Here is a 22,849-nt window from a genome sequence, read left to right as displayed (position 1 = left end):
TTGGCTACACAGTATACATGACTCTTGTAGTTTCAGGTCTTCTAAGTTGAATGCCTGTTGATCCCACATCCTGAAGTGCCAATGTCAGGCAGACACTGCAGACATATTTTTTATGGCACTTAGCACACTTGGAAGGAAATGCTTCACTGAGCAAGCATGTGTTTTAGGTCGTGCAGCTCAATACACCCTTCTACCCCTGGTACCCAAGGAGCAATCGGAAGCATGAAGCCTGTCTGTATAGGGCCTCAGTATAATACATTTGAGGTGTCAATATCTCAGTGAATAGGGGGATAAAGCAGCCCATAGATGAGCTACTTTGAACAAAAAAACGGACTCCATTCCACTATCCACACATTTAATGTGAATAGAGAAATCCTCCTGCTGAGCTATTGTATTCTGCAGCACAAAAAAAGGACTGGAAACTTTCCAATATTTTACATTTCACATTGTGTTTTGAAGCACCACAGTCAGTGGACTTGAATAGAAATGTGTAAGGTAATGCCTCCCGATGCAGAAAGCAAAGCTTATTTAGGAACTACAGCATAGTGCGCTGGTGGGAAATAGGTGAGTTCCTCTTTTAAGTGAGTGAGATCTCTTTTTTTCTTGTGTATTGGTGCATCTCACAGTGGATGTCAGCAAGTCCTTATCTATTCATGTGGACTTTTACAGAACTGCAGCCCCAGTTATTGACTTCTCCCCATTTACGTAACTTACTGAACACTGAGCCTCCATATTAGGAGAGTGCATGTCTCAGGCCTCGTACACACGACTGTTTTCCTTGGCAGAGCGTTTTTGCCAAAAAAAACGGTCGTGTGTATGTTTTTCGTTGAGAAAACTGTTGTGGATCTCGACGAGAAAAAAAGAGAACATGCTCTCTTTTTTCTCGTCGGGAGTCTCAATTTCCTTGTCGTGTTTCTCGTCGGGAGTCTCGATTTCCTTGTCGTGTTTCTCGTCGGGAGTCTCGATTTCCTTGTCGGGTTTCTCGTCGGGCTGGTTTACGATGAGAAACACGTTCGTGTGTATGCTTAGAAACCCACGTATGCTCAGAACAAAATATGAGACGGGAGCGCACCTTTGGTAAAAGTAGCATTCGTAATGGAGATAGCACATTCGTCGCGCTGTAACAGACTGAAAAGCGCAAATCGTCTCTCACCAAACTTTTACTTAACACCCAGTAACACGAGATTAGCAAAAGCAGCCCGAAGCGTGGCGCCAATGGAATCAAACTTCCCCTTTATAGTGCCGTCGTACGTGTTGTACATCACCGAGATTTTGTCTTGACAGTGTGTATGCAAGGAAAGCTTGACAAGATTCTCGTCAAGCCTGAGGCCTCGTACACACGACCGAGAATCTCGTCGTAAATGAAACGTTGTTTTCCTCGATGAGTTTCTTGTCAGGCTTGTCGAGAATCTTGTTAAGCTTTCTTTGCATACACACTGTCAAGACAAAATCTCGTTGTTCTCAAACGCGGTGACGTACAACACGTATGACGGCACTATAAAGGGGAAGTTCGATTCCACTGGCGCCACCCTTGGGGCTGCTTTTACTAATCTCATGTTACTGCGTGTTAAGTAAAAGTTTGGTGAGAGACGATTCGCGCTTTTCAGTCTGTTACAGCGTGACAAATGTGCTATCTCCATTACGAACGCTACTTTTACAGAAGGTGCGCTCCCGTCTCATACTTTATTCTGAGCATGCGCACGTTTCTAAGCATACACACGAACGTGTTTCGCGTCGTAAACCAGCCAGACGAGAAAACTGAAGAGGAAATTGTGACTCCCGACGAGAAAAAAGAGAACATGACAGTTTTCTCGACGAAAAACATACACACAACCATTTTCCTTGGCAAAAAAGCTCTGCCAGCATTTTTTTTTTGTCGAGGAACACGGTCGTGTGTACGAGGCCTGACAAGAACCTCCTAGAGGAAAACAATGTCTCTTTTATGACGAGATTCTAGGTTGTGTGTACGAGGCCTGAAATGCCCAGTATATAAAATCTGGCTTTACTAAGTGTTTTAAACTCCTGTTAATCTAATTGGGATTTAAGGTATTATAGGGTATTAAGACATGATGATCTTACATCACATTACAGCACTGTGCCTGAAAAGTTCATTCATGGCCAACCTTACCAACTTGTCTGCTTGTGCTACTGTAGTATAAGTATGCATGGCACTCACCAGTACATAGTAGTAAGCATACAGAGCTGCCACATGATGCGTCACAAAATATTTATCACCAATCGCCTTCCAGTAGTATAAAATAAGCAACAAGTCTGCAAGAGACAAAAACACAAAAGCTTATAAAAAACTTTAAGGAATAAAGCAATAAGAAATAAATGCGTTGAAGAGCCATCATTTCCTTTGTCCCATAGAGCCCTCTCGGATCCTGGGCCCAGATTGAACATTAAGGCCAGCTTGTTGCTAATTGAAAATATTTTTAAATAAGGCCAGACTGTAGAGAGTTGGGATATGACATAGGCGTGGGGCACTAGACGCAGTGGCCTGTGTATGGTTTATTGTTATGTTACTGGATCTTAGCCCACTTTGATGGGTCATATTGGACAACTTAGGAGAGGCAAATGAGACTCTCCAGTGTCATGGACTAATCTACATGCTATTCCCTAAACAAGTTTTATATTGTACAATGAAAAGCTGAGATTCCCCCTTTTTTTTTGTTACTCTTTGTATACAAAACTTTAATAAAAACTATTGAAACATAAATAAGGCCAGACTGTAAAGAACAGATAGGTAGATTCACAAAGAGTTAGGCCAGCTTATCAGTAGATAAGCCGACCTAACTCTGAATCTACGCCGGCGTTTGTTTAAGTGTATTCTCAAACAGAGATACACTTAAACAAAGCTAAGATAGGCCGGCTTGCGCTGTTCTATCTTAGCTTGCAATGTTTCTGTTGGCCGCTAGATGGCGCTTCCATTGCGGCCGGCGTAGATTATGTAAATGCGGGGATACGCCGATTCACGAACGTACGCCAGGCCTACACCGTCGCATTACGTCGTTTCCGTAAGGGATAGGCCGACTAAAGTTATTCGATCTATGAGGTGGAATAACAATGTTAAGTATGGCTGTCGTTCCCGCCGCGAGGTTCGAATTTTTTACGCCGTTTGCGCAAGTCGTCCGCGAATCGGGATTTACGTAGTTTACGTACACGTCGAAATCAATAGGCCCGTACGGCGTACTTAGCGGCAATGCGCACTGGGAAATGTAGTCGCCCGGCGCATGTGCAGTGTCAAAAAACGTCAAAAAATGTGAGGTCAAGCCTCATTTCCATACAACATGCCCCCCTCCAAGCAATTTGAATTAGGCGCGCTTACGCCCGCTCGTTTTAGGCTACACCGCCGTAGATTAGCAGGTAAGTGGTTTGTGAATCACTACTAGCCTAAATAATTTACGGCGGTGTAGCCTAAAAAGGCTAGGCTAGGCCGTCCTAATTTTAGGCCAAGGTACGTGAATCTACCTAAGAATACTTACCTGTCCCGGGTGTCTGTTCAGCTACGCAGTCTAAAAATTCTTCCTCGTTCAACACTTCCGAGAGTATCAGATTGGTGCCCTCTGTGTTTTGTCATTCCTTCCTCCAAATCCTATGTCACTACAGGATGGAACCATAGAGACATCTGACAAACCCAGAAGTGTGCAGAACATGGAAGACATTCCAGCCAAGTCAAGATTGGCATTGAGGGCAGGAGGACATTAAGTATTAATTCCTTCCTAATAAGACTGTCCCTATTTAAATACAAATTCATATAGCAACATAAAGATAAGATAAGATGAAGCCTCACCCCCCTTTTTGTCAAATGCCACACTGACCATGATAGTTCTGGCTGTTTAAAGTAGAATGGCAATGGGTAGGGCAAAGGTTGAGGCAACACATTTCGGGTTAGGCAGGTGTCAAGGTGCCAGTATGAGGGCTCCAAAGAGGTGAATCTGAAGACTGAGGGCTTGCATACACTAGCCTGCACAGAAAAACGAGTATAAAAATGCTTGGACAGGGAGCTCTGGGTGGTGTGTAAAAATGCAGACATACAGCATTTGAGGGGTCATTCGCAGTGTCAATAGTACAGAAAAATGCAGGTTTTCTTAACACAAGTCCGAACAAGCCCCAACACAGCTAGTTGCAGGCACCTAAAGGTGTCTGCACTTTAGCACTGTTGCTACCTTAGAAATACTTAAAGGGGTTGTAAAGGTTTGTTTTTTTATTTTCTAAATAGGTTCCTTTAAGCTAGTGCATTGCTGGTTCACTTACCTTTTCCTTCGATTTCCCTTCTAAATGTTTTTCTTTCTTTTTCTGAATTTCTCACTTCCTGTTTCTCCTCAGTAAGCTTGCCCCCATCATCCATGAGGGTTAGTCAGCCAAAACAGCTTACTGAGGAGGAACAATAAGTGAGAAATTCAGACAAAGAAAACAAAATAAAAAAAACATTTAGGGCCAGATTCAGAAAGAATCGCCAATCTTTAGGTGGGCGTAGCGTATCTCAGATACACTACGCCGCCGTTACTTAGAGCGGGAGGTCCCGTATTCAGAAAGAACTTGCGCTCTAAGTTACGGCGGCGTAGTGTAAATGGGCCGGCGTAAGCCTGCCTAATTCAAACTAGGCTGGGAGTGGGCGTGTTGTATGTAAATGATTCGTGACCCCACGTAAATGACGCGCTTTACGAACGGCGCATGCTCAGTATCACGCCAAATTTTCTCCGTAAATTACGCCCGCTCAATGCTTAGTCAACGTGAACGTAACCTACGCCCAGCCCCATTAACGGATGACTTACGCAAACAACGTAAAACGTGTAAAATTCGACGCTGTTCCGACGTCCATACTTAACATTGGCTGCGCCTCATATAGCAGGGGTAACTTTACGTCGGTCAGATGCCTTACGTAAATGACGTATATTGATACGCTCGGCGCAACTACGTTAGTGAATCAGCGTATCTTACTAATTTGCATATTTTTTAATGGGAACACCAAATGCGTCCAGCGTAACTATGTGCCCACGATACGCTGGCGTAGGCAAGTTACGTCGGATGGCTGAAGCCATGTTTTCAGGCGTATCTAGCTTTGTGAATCGGCGTAAAGATGCAACAGCGCACATTTGAAATTACTCCGGCGTATCTGGAGATACGCCGCCGTATCTCCTTTCTGAATCTGGCCCTAAGAAGCGAAATCAAAGGAAAAAAGTGAACCAACAATGCACTAGCTTAAAGGAACCTATTTAGAAAATAATTAAAGAAAGAAACTTTATATTTTTGAAGTTTTAAAAACCGTGTTTCTATTAAGGGTTGCATACTTTATACCTGATATCCAAACACTGTGGGGTTGATTTACTAAGACCGGAGAGTTGCAGCTCTACATAGAATCTAATAAGCTTCCAGTTTTTTTTTTTGTCAAAGCTTAAAGCGGTAGTTCACCCGCAAAAAATGTATTAAGATTAGATTGATGCTCATTTTGTCTAGGGGAATCGGGTAGTTTTTTTAAAAACAAAGCAGTACTTACCGTTTTAGAGAGCGATCTTCTCCGCCGCTTCCGGGTATGGTCTTCGGGTCTTGGCGTTCCTTCTTGATTGACAGGCTTCCGACGGTCGCATCTATCGCGTCACGATTTTCCGAAAGAAGCCGAACGTCGGTGCGCAGGTGCCGTATAGAGCCGCACCGACATTCGGCTTCTTTCGACTACTCGTGACGCGATAGATGCGACCGTCGGAAGCCTGTCAATCAAGAAGGAACACCCAGACCCGAAGACCATACCCGGAAGCGGCGGAGAAGATGGCTCTCTAAAACGGTAAGTACTGCTTCGATTTTAAAAAAACTAGCCGATTCCCCTAGACAAAATGAGCATCCATCTAATCTTAAAAAAAAAATTGCGGGTGAACCTCCACTTTAACTGAACAAGCTGAAGTAAGAAGCTGATTGATTCTACCAAAATTTGAACTCTCCAGTTTTAGTAAAACAACCCCAAGTGTAACAAACTACGGTCTGTGACATGTTGCTGACCAGGGCAGCCACTGCGCCATCAATGTCCAACCACATAGCTAACAAGGGTTGTTCAGACTTTGTATAAAACCAAATAAACTAGAGGATTCAAGGGCACAGAGGAATCCAAAATACTGTGTGCGTATATTTCAGATTACTGGATTTCTGTATGAGCTTTATATTTTAAAATATTTCATTTAATAAAGCTGGCCATAGACAGATTCCTCCCTCCACAGAAACAAGGTGGATGGAGGGATCCCCCAACCCCCCGACATTGTATACTGTCATGGGTCATAAGGGTCTTCAATTTCATTTTATTTATTTATTCACTATATGTGTTATATGAACAGGGATCTCTTTTTTCTTCATTAAAAATGTTGAGGGCGCAAAGGGTACTTGTCCTTTTGTTTCTTACTGTGTTCATTTTTACTCTTATAAGCATAGGGTATTATTTTCTGAGAACTCACAGAAAAGATACCACCAACCCCTTTATGGGTGTTTTTCCCCTTCCCCATAGAGAATGATCTTTTCACCAACTGTACAGACAGATTAAATTCACCCAGGCCAGGAAGTCTGGAGCCAGCTTGGTGCAAACAAGACCCCATTCTGTAACATACAGTTACCTGAGATGAGGTAGCCTGAGGTTATTGCAACATTCAGCTTGACCAAGAATGGATCCCCCCTGAAAAATATAAAACCACACAGAAATCATTTCAACATGTTCTGAAAATAATATCTACATATCTAGAGGATTTTAAAGTGAGGAAAGCGGGTTATTCATTATATTAAACTTTCTCCTGGCTTTAGCATTGCACTGGGTGGTGTCATCCTCCTTTCCGCTACATCCAGGCAATGCTGAATAGCAGTGGCGGCTGGTGATACATTTTTTTGGGGGGAGGCGGCATACAGTGCACCACCTCCTGTGGGTCAGTCGGTTCACTTACCTAATCCAACAGGTGGCTTCCCCGGCTCTCCTCCACAGGCACGAGCCCCTTCCCCTGTTCAGCAGCTTCTGTCCCCTCCCTTCTCCTCAGCGGCCAATCAGAAGGCGGCGCCCGTGCGCACTTAACCTGCCTGGCGGTATTCCCGAGTCTGACTCGGGGTTAGATTTTCCTGCTGCGAGCGGTAACCCTGAGTCAGACTCGGGCTTGCTTTGCTAGATCCACAGGCATGGTTTACTTACCTTGTCCCTGGATCCAGCGATGCCACTGCGCAGTGTGAGTGAGCGGGACCTCGCTCGATTCACTCAGCGTCCTCCTGTGCCGCTGATCTCCGTTCCCTGCGACGTTACGACGCACTGGGACGGAGAACGGCGCCAAATTCAAAAAAGTAAACAAACACATTACATACAGTATACTGTAATCTTATAGATTACAGTACTGTATGTAAAAAAAACACACCCCCCCTGTCCCTAGTGGTCTGCCCAGTGTCCTGCATGTCATTTTATATAATAAAAACGTTTCTTTCTCCCTGCAAACTGTAGATTGTCCATAGCAACCAAAAGTGTCCCTTTATGTCAAAAATAGTTTTAGATCAGCTAAAAAACAGCGATAATAAATTATAATCACTTGCAGAATTGTGCGATAGCGATTTGTGGGGAAATTCGTCATAAAAAAAATAAATAATGACAGCAACAATTCTGCAACTGAGCAAATTTCAGTGATTTTGATTTGATTACATTATTGAATAATTTTTATTATAATTATATTATTATTTGTTATAATTATTTATAATTATTTATTATATTATAATTTATCATTTTGTTTTTAAAAAAATGTCATACTCGGGATGCCTATTAGAATCTTGTTTGGTCAGATTTAAGTGAGTTATTTCTAAAAATTACAGACCTACAATATAAAACGCCAAATTTCCTTGCAAATAATGGTACCGCTTTTAGCATGTTTTTTCTGACAGAATCATACCGCCAGGGAGGTTAATGGACAGGCCGTCCCTGCAGAGTAGCCTGAACCTTGCAGGATGACGCTCAAACACAGCGCAGGCATGTGTGGTCGTCTAGTGGAAATCCTATATTGCCTAAATGGTTGTTGCACAAGGCTTCACTCATATCAGTATGACTTTTTCTCATTGTGTAACCCCTGCATGGGTGACTTGCTGTACTGTTAATTTTGAGTGCAACAATAAAAATTATTGTACCAGAAACATAGTGCATGAGTGTGTTTTTGCGATATTTGGGCATTCCCCAAGATCTTTGCCAGAGGGCGGATGATACCATCCTCACCTAGGTGCCATGGATGGAACCTGGGGGAAAGTATATTTTTAAGAAAATTCCCTACAGTTCTTTATAAATAGTTTTTTTGAAACCTTTTGGGGAAAATAAGCAGTCAATAAGCTGACTTTGGTCCTCCTCCTCAACTCATGTTGCCTGCACTACACTTAAAGAGTCACTAAAGGAATTTTTTTTTTTATCTTAATAGCTTCCTTTACCTTACTGCAGTCCTGGTTTCATGTCCTCATTGTTCGTTTTTGCTTTCATGTTGCTGTAAATCCTCTCTGTTCTGGACACTTCCTGGTTGCCTGTTTCCTGATAACCACAGTACTGGGAGATTTATCACGGTGGTCACTAATCAAGGAGGTGTGATTACTGTGTGTAAAACGAAACTGGATTGGTGCTGAGGAGTTTTAGACAAAGTATCACTGCTCTCTATTGGCTGACTGCCCTCTAGTGGCTCTCTGTACATCAGAGAACCAGCAAACAACAGCAAAAACGAAACTACACTGCAGGCACATTATATGATTGTTTTTGATCTATTTTTAATCATTTTTAAAAGGAATCAGTTAACTATTATGTCTCTATGCCCTGTAAACAGCCATTTCAGCTAAAAAAAAGTTTTCCTTTAGTGACCCTTTAACACACAACCAAGACCTGATGCCGCGTACACACGATCGTTTTCCGTCATAAAAAAAAAAATGTTTTTAAAAAATGTAATTTAAAATGATCGTGTGTGGGCTTCACATCATTTTTCGGATTCTGAAAAACGACAATTTTTTTTTCCGAACATGCTGCATTTTTTAACAACGTTTTAAACAATGTCGTTTTTCGGGTTTTAAAAAATGATCGTGTGTGGGCTAAAACGACGTTAAAAACCCGCGCATGCTCAGAAGCAAGTTATGAGACGGGAGCGCTCGTTCTGGTAAAACTACCGTTCATAATGGAGTAAGCACATTCATCACGCTGTAAGAGACAGAAAAGCGCGAATCGTCTTTTACTAACACGGAATTAGCTAAAGCAGCCCCAAGGGTGGCGTCATTTGCATGGAATTTTCCCTTTATAGTGCCGTCGTACGTGTTGTACGTCACCGCGCTTTGCTAGAGCATTTTTTTAAAACGATGGTGTGTGGGCAACGTCGTTTTAATGATGAAGTTGGAAAAACTTCGTTTTTTCTACATGCTGAAAAACATTGTTTTTTTTTCATGCCGAAAAATGATCGTGTGTACGCGGCATTAGTATCCACATGACTCCTTTCCCAGTCTCAACACTACATGTCCACAATCACTTTCTGTAGACCACCCAACACAAACCTCTGAACTTTCTGAAGTATGGTCAAAGCTCTTTTTCTCTTATCCTGTGGGTTCTAGGAGTGCACTTAGTTCTGCACTCTTGTGACCCAGACTGATCTGAGAGATTATGTCTTTTGTTAAAAAAATAAAATTAATCCTCTTCGGGTCACAAGGAAGTATCACTTTTTATTGCTTCTTACTACCTAGGAACTAGGCGGGAAGATCTGTCTGCGGAAGTCAGATGATCGGTTCCAGTGTAGCATGAAAAGAATCCTGCTGATCCAGGCTGTCTCGGGGGGGGGGGGGGGGGGGGGGGGGGGGGGGGGGCTGGTGCTTGTGTGGGTCCAGATTTTCCTATTTCAGTGTCTGTGACCACAGCCCATTACTTATCTAGCCCCCCCCCGCAGGTAACTACACACATTGCACCATGTGCAAAGGCACATGCCCAAGCAAGATCCAGCCCCCAAAGCAACATTACAGGCCATCCCCATAACATGCGGTCCGGGTATCGCTCCTAAGATTTTACTGAGCCTGCACTGAACCAGATGCACAGCTTGCATTGTTGTAGTAAAAGGCAGTAAAGAGTTTTATTGAAAAGCTGACTGAAGAATTTAGTGGGAAGTTTGAAATCGCGCTACTTCAGCACGATTTCAAAGCCGCAGATGAGTGCGATTTGCACATCCGATTTCATTGCAGCTTCTGACTTTGTTACACAGAAATCTATGCAAGTGGCAATGAAATCGATAAAAAGTAGTGCAAGAATCTTCATCAAAGTTGCTGCGACATGATTCGCGGCAATTTGACCGGTTCCATTGCCGGCAATGGGGTGCAACTTTTGTGATTTAGCCTAGGTTCACACTGCTGCGAATTCAAAATCGCGGTAAAATGCGCGATTTTACCGCGATTTCGCGGCTGCGATTTTGCCGCGATTTCGGCCGCAATTTAATGTAAATCGCGGCCCGAAATCGCAAAAAGTAGTACAGGAACTACTTTTTGAAAACGCAGATGCGGCGTCGCACTGATTAGGACAGTGCCATTGCCGACAATTGCCGCCGATTTGAGATGCGATTTGACATGTCAAATCGCATCTCAAATCGTTCCAAATCGTACCCAGTGTGAACCAGGGCTCAGAATTGTAAAATTTCACAACAAATCACACTGGTGTGAACGAGGACTTAGGCCCCTTTCACACGGGTACTCTCTACCAGTGGATCCACCTGCTCAGCGGGGGTTCTCTTCACTGATCCCTGCTGAGCAGACCAATGACAGATCCGTGTCCACTCCGCCTGTTAAGAGCGGACATGCACACAGCTCGCTGCTCCATAGAGGGCAATGGGTGGTCCAATCGGGGCCACCTAAAAAAACGGCAGATGAACCCGTTTGGTACGCCTGTGTAAAAGAGGCCTTAAGGTAAACATGAACTTCTTATGCACATAAACTCCTCCATAAGGGAGAAGAGTTAAAGCAAATAACTGAGGTCTCACTGAGTGGGTTAGGATTACAGGGAGTACACCCAAGTGTTGCATGTCTAAAAGCTTTGCCTATGTCCAGTCACCTGAAGGTAGCAGCCTCCAACCCAGCATTCTCACCTTTATGAACCTTCTTACCTCCTGCATCATGTGAGTGGCTAGTGTTAGCCTGCTTTATAGAAAAGGTTTTATGATACTACACTAAGGCCACTTTCACACTGGGGCGGCTTGAAGGCGCTATTGCGGTAAAAATAGCGCCTGCACACCGACCTGAAACAGTGGCTGCTGTTTCTCCAGTTTCTCCGACCTTCACACCTCCTGCCCCAGTGTGAAAGGGGCCTTAGGATCAGCAGCCATTAGTGGACTATCTTCCCCTGTGACTGCATCCTATCAGCAGGCGCATACTCCATACTTTTACCTGATCAATTAGTCACAGACCTTTTTTCTTTTCTTACTGGAAGTCTTAAGAAAGTGATCATTTATTGAATATAAAATGGTAACACAGTTCATTTTTCAGTGTATTATAAATTATCTGCTAAAACTATTCTATGTAACAGTATGCATATGCAATATACCAGTCAGCCCTGCAAGAAGGGTGATAAAACCCGATCATCTGTCTTACATCCAACAGCAGTCATCCAGCACTTACTGGAAACGAGTCACCAAAACATACAGTAAATGGTTTGTTTCAGCCATGATTAAGCACTAATTACGAGTGCGAAACGCGTCGGCTGTCCTGTCTTTGTGGTTGCAGTGACTGTGTATGTACAGTTGAAAATAAAAGACAAACTTTCTTTTAAGTTATTTCGGAGTGCGGCTGTCCAATTTCTTTTCTTCAATTCTGCTATAGTTTGTTCATTTGTTGCCACTAAAAAAGTATCATTGAAAGAAGATTCTTTATGTATTTCGATGGCCAAGCCCTTCTATTACGTTAACTCTGTCCATATCTAAAAATGATATTCCTTTAGGGCAGGGCTGTCTTAATGAGAGGGCACACCTGGGCACTGCCCAGGGGCCCCAGCTGCATGGGGGGGCCTTTGTACTTTCCCTAAAGCAGATGGTCCTTGAGCCCACGTTTCCCTGAAATTGGGGGCCCCCTGATAGCACAGAGAGTGATAGATACACAGGGGAGGCAGTCTGCCTCCTACCTACTTGATGTATGTTTACCTGCACTGGGCCATATTCTCAGAGAAGTTACGATGGAGTATCTCAGGATACTCCATCGTAACTCCCTTTTTTGGCCAGTGTATCTATGCTCCTGATTCTCAGAATCATTTTTGCATAGATACACTTAAGATCCGCCATCTGTAAGTCACTTACACTGGCGGATCTTAAATGCAATGACGCCGGCCGCCGCTAGATGGCATTTACGTGAAGGAGTCATTTGCATATGCAAATGATCCCTCTACGCCGATTCCCGAACGAGTTCGCGTCGCGTAACCGTCGCTAACGTCGTTTGCGTAAGCGGAAACTTACCCCTGCTATATGAGGGGTAAGTTTCCGCAAGTCTCGCGTAGGCCATGTTACGGATGGCGTCGGGTCCCCGTCGTGTTTTTTCGTCGGATACGTCGTTTACGTAAGTCGTTCTTGAATACGACTTTACGTCAATGACGCACACGTCAGCGTCATTGACGTTTTCCGCCGAGAACTGGAGCATGCGCACTGGGCTTTTTGCAGCCCGGCGCATGCCCAGTTCTTTTGCATCGGGGGCGCGCTTCATTTGAATAGAAGCCGCCCCCTTGGAGATCCGCCAGGCTACGCCGGGACACTTACACTCCGCTGTCCCAACTTATGGAGCAAGTGGTTGGGGAATACAACACCTGCTCCAGTAAGTTGGGACAGCGGAGTGTAAGTGCCCTAAGCGAAGCAGGCGGAGATTCTTTGAGAATATGGCCCACTGTCATCATTGTAGGGGCCCCAGAGCATTACTTTGCCCAGGGACCCAAGATGCTATTAAGACGGCCCTGGTTTAGGGTCGATGAGTTCTTTATAGAATTAAATAAATAAATAAAAAGCAATGGAGCTTCAAAAGTATTCTTCCGCCTGAATGAAAAAAATGCATTTATTCAGTTATGGAAGAAATGAAGCTTGAAACATTTCTAGAAGCAGCTGTCAATGAAATCAAATGAAGAGCGTTTGTTGTAGCTTCGTATAACAAATTGTAAGTCAGCACATCACATTGAACTTTTCTAAAGCAAAAATAGATCGATAAAAAAATAAAAGGCGACAAAGAATTACACGCAAGATATGATTATCTCAAGAAAGAGACTAATTATTATTGATAATAGCATGATATTTGTTCTCGAAGCCCAATTCCGGGCAAAACAAAAATTCAACCTTTTTGCGTTTGTTACCTAAACACTTCGGCCCAGATTCACGTAGATGCGCCTATCTTTAGGCGGGCGTAGCGTATCTCAGATACACTACGCCGCCGTAACTTAGTGAGGCAGGTCCCATATTCACAAAGAACTTGCGCCCTAAGTTACAGTGGTGTAGTGTAACTGTGCCGGCGTAAGCCCGCGTAGTTCAAAGTCGGCTGGTGTGGCCGTGTTTTATGATAATGAATCGTTACCCAACCTAATTGACGCATTTAACGAACGGCGCATGCGCCGTCCATGAACATATCCCAGTGCGCATGCTCTAAATTACACCGCAAATAGTCAATGCTTTCGACGTGAACTTAACTTACGTCCAGCCCCATTCACGGACGACTTACGCAAACGACGTAAAATACGACGCTGTTCGTACGTTTCCGACGTCCATACCTAACATGACTTACCCCTGCTTTATGAGGGGTAACTTTACACTGGCGTATGTCTTACGTAAACAACGTATCTTGATACGCCGGGCGCACGTACGTTCGTGAATCGGCGTATCTAGCTAATTAGCATATTTGACGCGGAAATATACGGAAGCGCCACCCAGCGTAAATATGCCCCCAAAGATACGACGGCGTAGGAGACTTACGCCGCTCGTATCTAGGCAACTGTGAGGCCCCATACACACGATAGAATCCATGCGCTTGAATTTATCCGCGGATCGGTTTCAGCGGATCGGCGGATTTATCTGTTGATCCGCTGTCACGTACACACTAGCGTATAAAAATCCCCGCGAACTAGAACGTATGCAGCGTAAACCACGTAAGACGTCACTATAAAGGGGAAGACCAAAGTCAACGGCGCCGCCCTCTGTTCCGCTTTTGCTAGTTCCGTGTGACCGCGTGCTAGTGAAGGTTTGGTTAGAGCCGATTCGTGCTTTTTCAGTCTCCGTGTTTTGACAGGTGGTATTCTTGGGTTCAGTGCGTGTGCTTGCGGGTTTGCAGTTGGCATTCGGGCACAGGCTTTCAGCACGTTTCCGCGTACTGTGCGCTCGTATCTGTGTGTCGTGCGGGCTTAGCAGGTTGTGCTGGATTTGGGGGTGCTTTCTGTTGGAGTGTGTTCTTGACTGACCAGCCTGTCGGTTTGAATCCATGATGGAGCAGCATCGTCGATTCTCGCGAATTGGTGGTGTTTATGGGTTTGCTTATGGACAGGCTCAGCGAATCAGTTGTTTGGGCAGGAACACTGGGAGGAGGCGTTTCTGGACCAAGAATTGGTTGCGCCAGCGTGACCATTTTTCACATATGCCTCTGCTTAGGGAACTCCAGGAGAATAATCCTGATGATTTCAGGAATTTTCTCCGCATGACGGACCCCGTATTCAACCGTCTGCTGGAACTTCTGTCCCCCTATATCACGAGGCAGGACACTGTGATGCGGGAATCCATCACGGCCGAGCAGAGGCTTATTGCCACGTTGCGGTACCTGGCGACTGGGAGGAGCCTGCAGGACCTCAAGTTCTCCACAGGCATCTCTCCGCAGGCGCTTGGGGTCATCATACCGGAGACGTGTACTGCCATCATACATGTTCTGCAGGAGGAGTATATTAAGGTAAGTTCCCTAATTTTAACATCACAATGTTTTTTTTTTAAATGTGGGAGAAAGTCTAATTTATTTTTTCTTCCATAATAACCATGAGATTTGAATCTGCTGTGTGTGGGATGTTCCCTTTTCTCCCCATGCATGTTGTTAACCTTAAAAAAAATTTAGTTTGGCCTACCTGCATATTTTGTCCTTACCCACCATAAACCTGTCCAGCATGCTTTGCTAGGCCCAAACACACCTAGCCAATTTTTGAATTTGTGGCTAATCAATTGTAGCTCTGCCCCCCCCCTCCTCCCCCCTGAAATTAGTTTATTGCTCTATCATCAGAGGGATGTGGAGTCTGATAATTAAGTGGGCCTAGATTGTTTTAACTAAATACTCACTTCACAATGATGGTATGAAATTAGAATCCTGTTGTTGAAGTTGCACAATGTGATGGTTTTTGTATTGTGATTGCAATGTTTATCTGATAAATTACTAAACATTTTTTTTTGTTTGTCCCCACAGCTACCCTCCACACCACAGGAATGGCAGTCTGTGGCTTCCCAATTTGCCCAGCGTTGTGATTTTCCGAACTGCGGTGGAGCAATAGATGGGAAGCACGTCCGCATTGTGCCCCCACCCCACTCGGGGTCCGACTATTTTAACTACAAGGGTTTTCATAGTATCGTGTTGATGGCGGTGGTGTCGGCACAGTATGAGTTTCTCTATGTGGACGTGGGGAAGAACGGCCGGCTGTCAGATGGGGGAGTGTTCTCACGGACTGAATTCTACGATCGTCTACAAACTGGTGGTCTGGCACTGCCACCAGATGAAGATAATGTGGAAGGACTTCCGTTTGTGTTCCTAGCGGACGAAGCTTTCGGGCTTGGACCTAACCTAATGCGGCCTTTTCCCCAGAGGAGCCTCACCTACGAGAGGAGGGTGTTCAATTATCGGTTGTCCAGAGCTCGGAGGGTAGTCGAGAATGCCTTTGGGATTCTCTCCAACCGGTTCCGCCTGTTCCTGACAGCTATACATCTGGCGGAATATAAATTGAACACCATTGTATTTGCCTGCTGCATTTTGCACAACTTTTTACGCAGGCATTCCCAGACGTACCTACCCGACAGCGTTTCTGAGGCAAGACTACTCTCAGATCCTCTCCCTGGGCTGGTCACTGGTCGCGCTGGCATTGGCACCCAATCTGCTCGTGAGGTACGCAACAAATATGTTGAGTACTTCATGGGTCGGGGGGCCATTGCTATGCCAGATGATATTACTTTCTAATTCGGCCCCCAAAAGAAAGGAATATTCACAGAAATAATAAATAATTAGACCATTGGACTTTATACAGTTGTTTGTCATTACTGCTTTTTCTCGTTTTATCTGTCTTCCTGGTTCTCACCAAAAATAGTGCACTTCTAGTGCCAAATGTAGGGTTCAGGTTTTAGTAAATAAACACAATTGGACATTATTCACTCATCTACAAACTGGGTATCCAGCATATAAAAGAAGAAAGCCACTCATTGTTTGTTTTTTGGACAAGTTTTTTTTATTTTCAGCTTTTTCATTTTCCTTGATGACTCAATCAAATGTTTCTTAACAAACATGTCAACTTTGATTTTTTCCATTGATTATTTTTGTTTTTATATTTTTGACTTCTCGAATTCTTGGAGTTTTAACAATCATTATTCTCCTATATTTTTGGAGTTCACCAATGTATTTAAAATTTACATTTTTCCCACAACTAGAATATTTCACAATAGTAAACAGAACACAATTTTTGTGTGTGTTTTTTTTTGGAATAAATTTTTTATTTTTTGGGGAAAATAATTCAAATCTTCCACAAACTTTTTTTTTTAAATTTTTACTGTAATTCAAAAATTTAAAAAAAAATTTATTTTTTCTTTGATTTTAATATTATTTTTTTTATTTTTTAATTTGTAATTTTTCTGCTTTTTGATTGAAGCCTTTATTTTTTAAAAAACATATAAAATGTGTAAAACATGTAAAATTCAAAAATGTTTCACTTGTACATCCCAGTCATGGTGTGAGTTCACACCTGAACACGCCAACATTTGAAGATGCACACACCAATGGACAAATGTCAGTTCTACAACATCTAAACAACAACAAAGGGCGAAATGTGCTATCTGCCATCATGAGTGATCAATGTCTGTGTTATGTGGGAGCAAACCCTTCCTCCAAAACTACTTGAGAATGGAGGAGGGGGTTGTACCCACAAAGCACAGATAATCAAGATCCTGTGATGGCAGATAGCACATGTTGCCACACTGTGTGTGCATCTTCAAATTTTGGCGTATTGCTGACTAACAAAATAAAACAGGTTGGGGGATGGGCGGGTGGGGGGGGGGTGGTCAGTCTTTGACCCGGCCCATCATGTCAATGATGTTTTTATATTTCAGTTCTATGGCACTCATTTGTTGGCGCATAGTTTCCAGCTCGGTGCAGAACTCTAAAAAGTATGATTTCACATTTTGTTCCATGAGATGCAATCTTTGGCGCATGTTGTCCATCTCACTGCTGCACTCCATCACTTGCTGTATTATGATTCCAGCACTGGCGGCAGAAAAATGATGACCAACATCTTCATCCCCTACAAAATGAAGCCAAACAAATACAATGTCAGAAAAAGCCTGTCTATAGATCTACATAGGGTTGCCACCTCATCCCTTTAAACCACAACACATATTAATTTTACAGGTTCTGTGGCTGATTAAGGTGGTAATTAAACTCATCTGGTGCCATATCAGCATTACACTAGCCACAGAACATGTGTAATCCATATGTGTTTGTGAATAAAGGGATGAGGTGGCAAGCCTATCTACATCTGTTTTTCCATATCAAGCTGGTGTGACACTGACCTGATGGTGTGCTCCTTCCAACCTCCACATCTTCGACATCTTGAATCACTCCTCCTTCTTGCACCACTTCCCCATCATCCTCAACGACTCCTCCTTCCATCAATCCACCATCTTCTAAATTGTTAAAAGCATCCTCATCAAATTCCCCTTCCTCATCCACAAGTACCAGATCCAAGATGACTCCATCCTCCTCTCTTCCTTGCACATCCTCCTCTCTTCCTTGCACATCCTCCTCCTCCTCCACATCTTCCTCTCTTCCTTGCATATCCTCCTCCTCCTCCACATCCTCCTCTCTTCCTTGCATATCCTCCTCCTCCTCCTCCACATCCTCCTCTCTTCCTTCCACATCCTCCTCCTCCTCCACATGGCGAGATGTTTGATGTTGGCCTTGTCTGGCCCTCTCAGCCTCTTCAAACTGCAGGCGTCTTCTTTCCCCTTAAATAAACAATGACAAAAAGGTATACTCATCAACACACAGATATTGTAGAGCAGAAATCGCATACATTGCTTTATTAAGGAAGAGGCTTTTTTTTGGGCTAAATTGGGTCTTCTCCCCCCCACTCCTACATTTTGGATGACTTCTATGGCAAGCTCTGATTCGGGCCCTTTTTGGCAAAGTGACACACATGGATGTCCCCCCCCCTTAAATTTTAACACGGACACCATACAAATTACAATCATAATATTTAGGTGGAGACACAGGTGCTCTGGATTTCAGATATGAAAACACCAGCTTAGTAGCACTGTTGGCATTACACAGTCTTGGATTTGCATTTTCAACAACTATATTTGTACACAATGTTTACAAACCATGTTTTTGACCAGAGAGGCATGTCCAGGTGTTTTGTTCCTGGGCTAACATCATATTTGGGAGAAATAAGCTGATGTCAAAGATGTTTACTATTAACAGTCGTTGCCCAAGAAAAATGTTGGAGAACAACACCTTCTATTTCAACATGAGCTCAGAAGTACAACCAGGCCAAGGAGACAGATGTAGAAATGTACCTGACCAAGCTAAAATTCAAAAAAGGTTCCCCCCCCCAACTAATATAATTAACTTACTTTTCTTTAAGATTTTTTTGATCCGCTTGTACTGATGTGGCTCCCTCAGTTTCAAATCAGACCACCGCTTCCGTAGCTGCTCCTTGGACCGGGTGATCCCAAACATTCTCTTCATTTTTCTTGCAACCTTCTCCATTATTTTCCCCTTTCTGCGGTTGGGGGTCTTGTATGGCCCATATTTGCCATCATAGTCCTTCCTCCGCATTATATCCACCAGCTCTATCATTTCCTCAAAAGCCATATTAGTGGCCTTATACCGTTTGGGACGGGATCGGGACGTTCCTGCCTCTCTCCCCTCACTTCTGGCCTGAGAGCTCCGTGCATGGTCGCCTGTCATCGCCATCTTTCATCCCCACAGAGATTAGGGGCGTGGAAACCAGGAAATGTCCCGTCATGGGCGTGTACGAGGGCGGCGGTTCATGCATACGCGGAGTGTAGAGAATGAATAAAACGTAATTACGTAGGTTACGCGGAGATTCTTCGCTCGTTTCACAGAAATTACCCACTTAACGCCAGATATTTTGAGTTAACATTGATTAGGGGGCATGGCAAAGGCGGTGTGTCACGCACACGCGAAATGTATAAAAGGAAGCCACGTGGTTACGTACGTTACGCGGAGCTGATTCTCGCATTTGACAGAAGTTACCCACTTAACGCCAGATATTTTGAGTTAACATTGATTAGGGGGCATGGCAAAGGCGGTGTGTCACGCACACGCGGAGTGTATAAAAGGAAGCCACGTGGTTACGTACGTTACGCGGAGCTGATTCTCGCATTTGACAGAAGTTACCCACTTAACGCCAGATATTTTGAGTTAACATTGATTAGGGGGCATGGCAAAGGCGGTGTGTCACGCACACGCGGAGTGTATAAAAGGAAGCCACGTGGTTACGTACGTTACGCGGAGCTGATTCTCGCATTTGACAGAAGTTACCCACTTAACGCCAGATATTTTGAGTTAACATTGATTAGGGGGCATGGCAAAGGCGGTGTGTCACGCACACGCGGAGTGTATAAAAGGAAGCCACGTGGTTACGTACGTTACGCGGAGCTGATTCTCGCATTTGACAGAAGTTACCCACTTAACGCCAGATATTTTGAGTTAACATTGATTAGGGGGCATGGCAAAGGCGGTGTGTCACGCACACGCGGAGTGTATAAAAGGAAGCCACGTGGTTACGTACTTTACGCGGAGATTAATTGAAGGTGCTTCACGAGGAGCTAGAGATAGTAAGGTAAGAAAATTGGAACATGGGATCAGCAGAGGCCTAAAAAATATAGAGCCATGGGATTGGGGTTTGGTCTGTTGTTTGCACCCTTTTAACGCTACTTATGTTTCTTGTGTCCCCAAAACGTTAATTCCTTCTCACAATGCTTTCACACATCACTTTAATGTAGATGTGAAGAATGCTCTACGTATTTGTAGTTTTTGACAGGTGTATTGTGATCATGCAAGTATTGTTCTGTGTTGGTTGGCCAGAGGTTATTATGAAGTGTATTTCTATGTCAGGAATGATGAGGGGCATGCTAGGTACACATGAAATAGTACCTTGAGGAATGGTCAAAATATAAAAAATGGAGGATGGTTAGAGTTGACACGTATTTAGGCAACTTTTTGGTAAAATGGGCTGCATATGAAAGAATTTTTGGTCACAACAATGGGGCAGAGCTGGGCAGCATTTTAGCTGCAGGAGACACTGTGTTTGCATAGTAGTTTTGAAATCTGGTGCCACATATTCTTACAATGTGAATGCTGTGCATTTTTTTATGCTTCTTAATTTTTATTTTTACAGTGTGTTAATTGTGTTTTTTGTGAAAAAACATTCACCAAGGAAATGGACCAGATTGTGGGCCAAGAGGCGATCAGTCTGCTTATAGCGAAGTATCGGGAGACGCCCCTACTTTGGGATAGTAGACACCCCCTCTATAAAAGTCGGGCGCGCAGAAGGACAGCACTTGCTGACATTGCAACATATATGCAGACATTGGTTCCCGACTGCACAGGCAACATGGTCAAGAACAAATTGAACAACCTGAGGGCCGCATTCCGCACAAAAAGAAGACAACTACGGGCGCAACGATCAGGAGCAGCAGCAAGACAGTCCACGGAGCCAAGTCTGTGGTACTACCAGGAGCTGGAGTTTTGGGGGGATCAAATGGATGGCCGGCGATCAATGTCAAGCCTTCCACCCAGACAGCAGGGCAGCAGACCTTCCACGGATCACCCTAGACAGGAGGAGAACAGTGAGGGGCTGGCTGGCAGGCGTCCAGAACTTCGATTGAGCACTTCTTCAGATGAGGTAGAGTATTTTACACCAAATTTTTGGGCTGGTAATTATGGTTTAATTCTTGAGTTGATATTGTAAGCACAAACTAAAAAATGGCTGAGAAAATTCGGGGTCTGAAAAATAGGGGTCCTGGATGACAAGTACAGGGATCAGAAGGAGAGTAGATTAAACATTAAAGTAAGCTAAAACAAACCAGTCTAGAGCCTTGAAAATGTGTGTGATTTGCTGGTGTCAAATTGTAAAAAATGTCCCTTTTTTGCCACAGGAAGAAGAGACCAGCCTGGATTTGACGGCTACTGAGGCCGAGATGCATGCCAGCCAGGAGGAAGGGGTCATTGCCAGCCAGGAGGAGGAGGCCGGGCCAAGCACTAGTCAGGAGGGCCCCAGGCCCAGGGCTAGCACAAGCCCACATGTCCCTCCCCCCCAGGTCAGGCAAGCAGGCCTAATGAGGCGCAGGAGGGAAGTGGAGGATAGGAGCCTTGAGATGATAAGGGAGGCAAGCGCCATAATGAGGGCCCCCCTCACCCGCACTGAGGCCTACAGTGCCTATGTTGCACACGAACTAGCAACAGGGGGGGAGGAAGATCAGAGGCGTGCCAGGAACCTATTTAATCAGGTCATTCTATGGATGCAGAGGGGCTGGCTGACGGATGACACCGAGATCAGTGACCCGGCCCATCCTGCCCAACATCTCTTACCTCCTCCTGCTGCCACATCCTCCCCATCTGCAAGAGGCCATTTCCGGATCCGTGGAAGATCTGCTGCAAGGAGGGTTAGAAGGAATAGGAGACGATGATTCCCGGCCTTCCATTTGATCCCCCAAAAACTTTTTGCTTCTTGGACTACCACAGCCTGGGCTCCATTGGCTCGCTTGCTGCTGCTCCTGGTTTTTGTAGTTGTTCTCTTTAGTTGTCGGTATGCGGTCCTCAAGGTTTGCCATTTTGTCCTTGACTATGTTGCCTGTGCAGTCTGGAACACAAGTCTGCATGTATGTTGCTATCTCAGCAAGTGCTGCCCTTCTAGTTATTTTTTGGTTGAATTATGTTTGAAATAAATGGTGAGTTTATTTTCAGAAATACCTTGTCTATTGTTTTTTTACACTGTGTTGATTAGGCATGAAACATTTTTGGTAATATGTGTCATTTAGAAAGGACACCAACTCCTTGTGGGGGGGGGGACATTTGGTGTACCAACTTGGTGAAACAAAAAAGGAAAAACACACGCATAACAAAAATGGTGACATAACCTCACCCAAAAAAAAAAAAAAAAAATGTGCTTGAAAAAACAATGGTGCCAGAAATTGCAACCAAAAAAAAAAAAAAAAAAATATGTGCTTGAAAAAACAATGGTGCCAGAAATTGCAACCAAAAAAAAAACAAAAAAAAAAAATGTGCATGAAAAAACAATGGTGCCAGAAATTGCACAAAAAAAAAAAAAAAAAAAAAATGTGCTTGAAAAAACAATGGTGCCAGAAATTGCAACCAAAAAAAAAAAAAAAAAAAAAATGTGCATGAAAAAACAATGGTGCCAGAAATTGCACAAAAAAAAAAAAAAAATGTGCTTGAAAAAACAATGGTGCCAGAAATTGCAACCAAAAAAAAATGTGCATGAAAAAACAATGGTGCCAGAAATTGCACAAAAAATATTAAGAAAAGAAAACACCAAACAAAAAAAAATTCCATTTAAAAAATAAACACAAAACATAGACATGTGGAGGACTACAATAAAGTTACAACATCTGGATAG

General features: G+C 43.8%; 1 protein-coding gene across 2 annotated transcripts in view; it reads right to left on the bottom strand.

The window, feature by feature from the left end:
- TLCD4 (TLC domain containing 4) overlaps window positions 1–22,849 on the bottom strand; it is a 147,337-nt gene that overhangs the window by 38,156 nt on the left and 86,332 nt on the right. For both annotated transcript variants that reach the window (XM_040359970.1, XM_040359971.1), the window contains exons 4-5: window positions 6,600–6,658; window positions 2,177–2,271 (exon numbers count right to left, since the gene is read on the bottom strand). In XM_040359970.1, coding sequence (XP_040215904.1) covers window positions 2,177–2,271; window positions 6,600–6,658 — 154 coding nt within the window. The remainder of the gene's footprint in view (window positions 1–2,176; window positions 2,272–6,599; window positions 6,659–22,849) is intronic.

The sequence above is a fragment of the Rana temporaria genome, chromosome 7 (genome assembly GCF_905171775.1).
Source record: "Rana temporaria chromosome 7, aRanTem1.1, whole genome shotgun sequence".
Taxonomy (NCBI): domain Eukaryota; kingdom Metazoa; phylum Chordata; class Amphibia; order Anura; family Ranidae; genus Rana; species Rana temporaria.
This window is presented reverse-complemented; position numbering and strand designations above follow the sequence as displayed.